Source organism: Pezoporus wallicus, unplaced genomic scaffold (genome assembly GCF_028554395.1).
Source record: "Pezoporus wallicus isolate ANWC-B61680 ecotype Strahan unplaced genomic scaffold, APGP_CSIRO_Pwel_v1 contig_8673, whole genome shotgun sequence".
Classification (NCBI taxonomy): Eukaryota; Metazoa; Chordata; class Aves; order Psittaciformes; family Psittacidae; genus Pezoporus; species Pezoporus wallicus.
Genome location: NW_026637196.1, coordinates 2008505 through 2014605, shown reverse-complemented (window position 1 = coordinate 2014605; position 6101 = coordinate 2008505). Strand labels below are relative to the sequence as shown.

Here is a 6101-nt window from a genome sequence, read left to right as displayed (position 1 = left end):
CTTCAAAAGGAGTTTCTAACCTCATACGTAATTGATTTGGGTGTAACAGTGCTGAAGGGAGCAGAGATCTGCAGCGTTTAACTGGTGTGGGATCTGAAGCTGGTCCCCTAATGCTTTTGCTTTATGCATTGGCTCTGCGTTGTGAATCTGGCCAAGCTATGTAGCATAGCCTGTGGCACAGACAGATGTACAACTGAGGCAGCTCTGCAACGGAAAGGAGCAATTCTCCTCCCACCTCAGCAAGCATGCAGTCACTTCTCAGCAGCATGGTTTTCATTTCTTGATTCAATTTTCTTTAGCTTTTCCTAGCAGATATCCAGTGCTTTGTCTGGGAGACACGCATAATCCAGTATGTTTCTCAGATGGATAGAATCACATCCTGAGGAAAGCTGAAGAAAGAGGCTAGACATTTTTGATTGCATCACGAAGACCAGAACCCAGCAAGAGCTTCTTCAGCTTACCGTTTAGACGCTGATTTGCCTGTCACTGTTTGTGCTGTTGCATGATAAGGATGATGCAGCTACAACCAAATGTCTTAACGCTTTTATTGATGGCATATAGGGGTTTTGCTCAAATTTCCATGATTTTAGCAGAGAAAAAAAGAAAAGAACTAAATATGAAATATATACACTTGCTGCAATGGGACACAGAGGGCTGGTTTAATACTCAGTTTATACTGGTTTAATTTGATTGAAAGGACACATTCACATTGACAAACTGCATGGCTAAGGAGGGAGTCTTGTATCTTAAGAGCCAGGATCCGCAACACTGGAAAGGTAAGAGTAGAGATTTCATTCTTGTTTTGCCAAGCAGAGCTTTGATGCAGCTGCTAAGAAGGTCACTTTCTAGAGCACTTTCTTGTCTGACTCAGACCTCCAAGTACAGCAGCTATATGAACAGGAGATGCATTCACATTCTGTTACAGAAAGGGATTGATGAGGAATCAGTAGGAGGCTGCAAGCATGTAACAGCATGGGTGTGCATTGTGAAGGGCTGGGGGGACACAGCACTGACCCCATTCCTTTGAGCCTGAGTAAGACATAGAAGGTGACAGGGAATAGTGCAAGTGGAGAGGAAAACTCAGGAGCTTTGTGTTAAGGCTGACCTCATGAAGGGCCATCCAAAGCGGCAAGTCAGAGAGTCAGGAGTAAAGGGCAGGCTGTGTAGGGCATGGCAGACAGGCGAGAGAGCCATGCTGGCTGTTGATGTCACCCGTGGTCAGTGTGCCAAGGTACAGGGAGCACCCACCACGGGCTGTGTGTGTGGTGGCTGCAACGCCCTGTTAAGTGGAGGGGAAAGGTGGGTGCTGGTTGGATGGGACCCAACAGGAAACTAAAGAAAAGAGTGTACATAGACTGTCTGGAGCGATTAGAAGCAGAGGACAAGAACAATAATGAGAAATACTTCTACAACAATACCTCAATGGGTTTGCTTCTTGTTCTTTCCCCCCCCTTTTCTCTCCCACTACCAAAATGAACAACTCTGTAAATGAGCCCGTGTCTTTGGATTCTTCAGCCATCACAACCTGCTTAAAGCTGATGTACAGCCAGGTCTCCCGCTGACACACAGGCAGCTCTTGGACATACACTATGTACCACAAGCCCAGACTCCAGCTGGATGTGGTACAAGGCAAAATGCACTGAACTGCCCAGACTCCGCACCATTTCCTTGTATTTGTGTGGATTTCATTGCTTTGTTTCACTTACATGTCTTACACCTCAGCCCTCTTGACGTAAGGAGCTGTCGCTTCCCCCAGTTTAATATTAACTGCTTGTTTTTTCAGCAGCAGCTGGATGAAGCCAAGGGAGTGCGGAGCAGGCTGCTGACGGCTCAATCCGCCTCAGTTTCTCCCTTTCGGGCATGATGTAGCGTGCTCCATCCACCCCAGGACCCTCGCTAGGACAAGTGTGCAGGGTCTGACAGCGGGTGATCTGGCATCCCCAGGCGGGCATCCCCAGGCGGGCATCCCCAGGCGGGCATCCCGCAGGCTCCACCGCGCTCCCGCTCACAGAACAAGCCCCTCGGAGCCCACCAAGCCCCAGCTCGCACCCCGGCCCTGCCCGAGCCGCTTCACCCCGATCTGTGCCCGGCTGGGGTCGGGGTCGGGGTCCCTTCCCAGCGCCCCGCCTGACGCAACCCGCGCCCCGCTTTGCCCCACGGGCGGCGAAACATCCCGCCCTCGTTGCATCACCCGCGCGGGGCGGGGCGGGCGGCCCGGCGGCCTTTAAAGCACCGCGTCCCTGCCCGTCCCAACGCCAAACGTCGCCATGAAGCGAGACCCGCAGTGCCCCGAGGAGTGCCCCAGCCGGCCCGAGCCCCCGCCGGCCCCTCGCATCACCCCCGAGCCCCCGGGGGAGGCGGAGGACGCGGAGCTGAAGTGCGGCTCGGCGCCGGTGTGGATCTTCGGGTACGGCTCGCTGGTGTGGAGGCCGGGCTTCGAGTTCACGTCGCGCAAGGTGGGCTTCATCCGCGGCTACAGCCGCCGCTTCTGGCAGGGAGACACCTTCCACCGCGGCAGCGAGAAGATGGTAAGGGCAGGGGCGGCTGTGGAGCGGGGGGGCAGGCGTTGGGCCGCCGGTGGTGCGGGCTCGGCTTCTAACGGCTCTGTCCTTCGCTCTCCCTCACAGCCCGGGCGGGTGGTGACGCTGCTGGAGGACTGCGGGGTGAGTACCGCGGGGCTGGGTGGGGGTTCCCATTGGCTCCGGTAGCTGCAGCCCTCCCGGGATGCGGGTGGGGGGTGTTCCCCTCCTCTGCCTTCGTGTCAGTTGTGCAGACCCCAAAGCGAGGCAGGCTTGCACTGAAGTGTTAGCAGATGTGTCCACTGCAGCTACAGCATCCCATAACCACCTTTCTCTTCTTAGGCGTGCACATGGGGTGTAGCCTATGAAGTCCGTGGGGAACAGATCCCTGCATCGCTCCAGTATCTCAACATGCGAGAAGCTGTCCTGGGAGGCTACGACACCAAGCTGGTGAAGTTCCACCCTCAGGAGAAGGATGCAGAGGAACCCATCCAGGCTCTTGTTTACATTGCAACACCCCAGAACCCTTCTTACCTCGGCCCAGCATCTGAAGAAGACATCGCAGCTCAAATCATTGTCTCAAGTGGCTGTGCTGGTCATAACATTGAGTACTTGCTGAGACTGGCAGACTTTATGCGTTACTTCTGTCCTCAAGCAGAGGATAAACATCTCTTCTCCATCGAGGAGGCACTTATTTCCATCCTTCCGTGCCTGTGCTGCACAGAAGAGTCTCCAGAAGAAACTGCAAGCAACCCTCAGAAGTCTAAGGGTTGAAATAGGTTGCAGGGTCCCAGTAGAAGGGACGTAAGGGACAAAGCAATGGGGACAGTCTTAACTGATAAAACATCCTGAATAAAGGGAGCATTAGCAAGTAGTAGGGGAGGGAGGAAGTGGTGTAAAACATGCTTGCTATAGGACTTGCGATTACTATTTGTTCCACTCCACAACAGCTATCACGGCTTTCCAGCTGGGGAGCAGGGATCTTTTGCTGGAATTCTGCTCTGTGAGACTTGCTTCCAGGGACAAGCCTGGAGCACTCAGAGAAGAAAGAGGCTCCTCTATTCTGTCTACTTCTTTCTTTTTTAGTTTGAAGACTAGTTGAGCAGGACTTGACTGGCTTTAAGCAGTATACATGTAATTCTACCTCAGATTGGTAAAAAACTCTTTGTGTAGTGGTGGAGACCTGGGCAGGTTCTGCCAAATAAGACCTTTCATTTTTCCCCCTGCCACATCCCACCTGCAGTACAATGACCTGACACTAGATTTCAGGACTTCTGTGCAATATTAAATGAAGCAGCCTCTGTAGGCTCTTGTGCATCCTATTTCCTTGTGTTGTGAAGGATCACAGTAATGCACTTATTTGCTAACATGTATTTATTATGTGTTGTATTTCCCCCTAGGAGGGGCGTCTCAACTGCTCACGTGCTGCAGCGGTGTGCAGCCCACATTCAACCTTGCACTTGTGCCTTCTAGTTTTAAATCGGTTTCCTGAGGAGCTAAGCCTGCTTTAATGATAGCAGCTTTTCTCCAAGCTTCACTGACCTTGTGCTGCTGCAGACTTAACTGACTGTAAGGAACGGTCCTGCCTGGGTGGGAAGTCTGTGCTGCCTGCAGGAAACAGCAGCATTTTTAAGTAGCCCTGTACTGGGTGAACCTCTGGTGCTTCAGGATAACGTGGGTTTCTATGGAAGCATTTGAGGGTTCTATTTCCACACTGGGGTGGCTGGTATGCATTTATCTGACTGCAGAGGACCATGACTGAGCATACTTGCAAACGTTTGAGCTATTGCCACCCTGCCTTGAGTGTGTTAAGCAGAGAGGCGCTGCTTCAAGCTCAGGCATTCAGCTTCACATCATAACAGCATGAAACCCCATAGTATTTTGTAAGAAAACTTGCTACTGCAGCAAAACAGCTCTTGGGAGCTGACCCCTGGGACACTTGACTCCTCCCAAGTACCATGTGGGGTTTTTAATTATACAAAAGGATAGGGAGTGTTTGTATTACTGTGGCTTGTATGTATATGAAGTGGTACTGTGCTGTGCCCAGTAATAAATCAAACTGACAAAGTTAGCCTTCTGTACTTCGGTGTTGGTCTTTTTCATTACTGATTTAATTAAAGAAGGATCAGAATTTAAACAAAGCCAAACCAAAACCCAGAACCTAAACCTTAGCTGGAAACGCTGCTGTAGTTCCTATGATGTGGGGTTTCTTTGGTTTGTTTCAAACAAAACCCAACACCTTGCTGCTGAGCAGCTGGCCTCTGCTGGATGTACTGGAAGACACCCATTGACTTTCCCTTTGAGAAAAGCAGATTCAGTGACTTTCCCTTCCTGTTTTCCAGCTCTTGTTGATTCTGCAGTGCTAATGCTGATGACAGATGCAAGCCAGCCCTCCTGACTGTACAGGGCAGGCACAGAAATTCAATTCTCCCTTGGCAGAACAAAGGATTTTTGTTCCGAGTGTAACTTGGCATTGCTGTGTCCAAGAGGTAATAGTGGAAGGACAAGAAACTGCTGCCACAGCCCGATCTGCTGCCTGCAGCAACGGAGACAGTTATTTCCCTTCTGCCTTGTGCACAGGGGCAATGTGCAACTGCCCTTGTGATTCCTCTGGCTGCCAGCTGCCTTAGCACTGGCAGATCACAGTACTACCTGCCTCAGGACTTGAGTGATAGGGAGAAAATGAATTGAAACAACTGAATTTAGCACTAATTAAAGGCAGTGCATGTTTCAGGGGTAGTAGATCAGGGAAACTACACTTTACCTGTTCTGTGGAGCTCACACTGCAGCTGAGCAGCTGCATCCTCACATGGGGGCTGCATCCCCCAGCTGAAAAAGCAAAGGGTTAAAGAGCCAACTTACCTGCAGGGAAACGCTCCCTTAGAAGACAGGGGTCAGGTACCAAATTATCTCCAGGTAAAACAAACATTTTCACACCTTTCAAATGTTCAAAGGCACCACTGACAGGAATTACTGGCAGATGTGCCCTCAGCAACTTGCATGGAGAGCCCCTTGCTTCATTCATCCTCTTTAGCCTGTGTGGCCCCATAATCTTTCACATCACTGGTAAAAGACAAGCAGTGAGTGCTTGTGAACAACCCATCAGCTAAGTGTTTTAAGCACAGATAACACCACTGAACTACCATTAATACCCAATTAATTCTTTGCAATGGACTTCCAAAAAGGATCCCATTTTGTTCTCATCCTATAACTGCATCATCAAGTCACTAACACAGACAATGAGAGAATGTGACTTCTTTCTCCTGAGGCTTTTACAGTGCCCTGTGCGTCTCAGAACTGGTCCTGTTTTGATCAGTTGCTGAATTAAAAATATTAAGAGCCCAGATTTGAACTTTGGCCATGTGAGAGAAGAGAGATGACACCCTGTAACACTTAGAATCATAGAATTGTTAGGGTTGGAAAGGACCTTAAGATCATCCAGTTCCAAACCCCCTGCCATGGGCAGGGACACCCAAGGCTCTGTCCAACCTGGCCTTGAACACCGCCAGGGATGGAGCATTCACAGCCTCCCTGGGCAACCCATTCCAGTGCCTCACCACCCTTACAGTAAAGAACTTCTTC

At 50.5% G+C, this 6101-nt stretch overlaps 1 protein-coding gene across 1 annotated transcript; it reads left to right on the top strand.

Moving 5' to 3' along the window:
- Positions 1 to 2240: 2240 nt before the first annotated feature.
- On the top strand, positions 2241 to 4600 carry CHAC1 (ChaC glutathione specific gamma-glutamylcyclotransferase 1). The gene is made up of 3 exons (XM_057403998.1): positions 2241 to 2528; positions 2628 to 2663; positions 2862 to 4600. The coding sequence occupies exons 1-3, from the start codon at positions 2268 to 2270 to the stop codon at positions 3291 to 3293; spliced, it is 729 nt and encodes a 242-aa protein (XP_057259981.1). The 5' UTR covers positions 2241 to 2267; the 3' UTR covers positions 3294 to 4600.
- The last annotated feature ends 1501 nt before the right edge of the window (positions 4601 to 6101 follow it).

Bases quoted from the DNA above. Each gene is read 5' to 3' on its own strand.
- CHAC1 (XM_057403998.1), top strand. From the start codon at position 2,268: ATGAAGCGAGACCCGCAGTGCCCCGAGGAGTGCCCCAGCCGGCCCGAG. The intron at 2,529-2,627 runs GTAAGGGCAGGG...TCTCCCTCACAG, and splicing joins ACCGCGGCAGCGAGAAGATG to CCCGGGCGGGTGGTGACGCT. The intron at 2,664-2,861 runs GTGAGTACCGCG...TTCTCTTCTTAG, and splicing joins CGCTGCTGGAGGACTGCGGG to GCGTGCACATGGGGTGTAGC.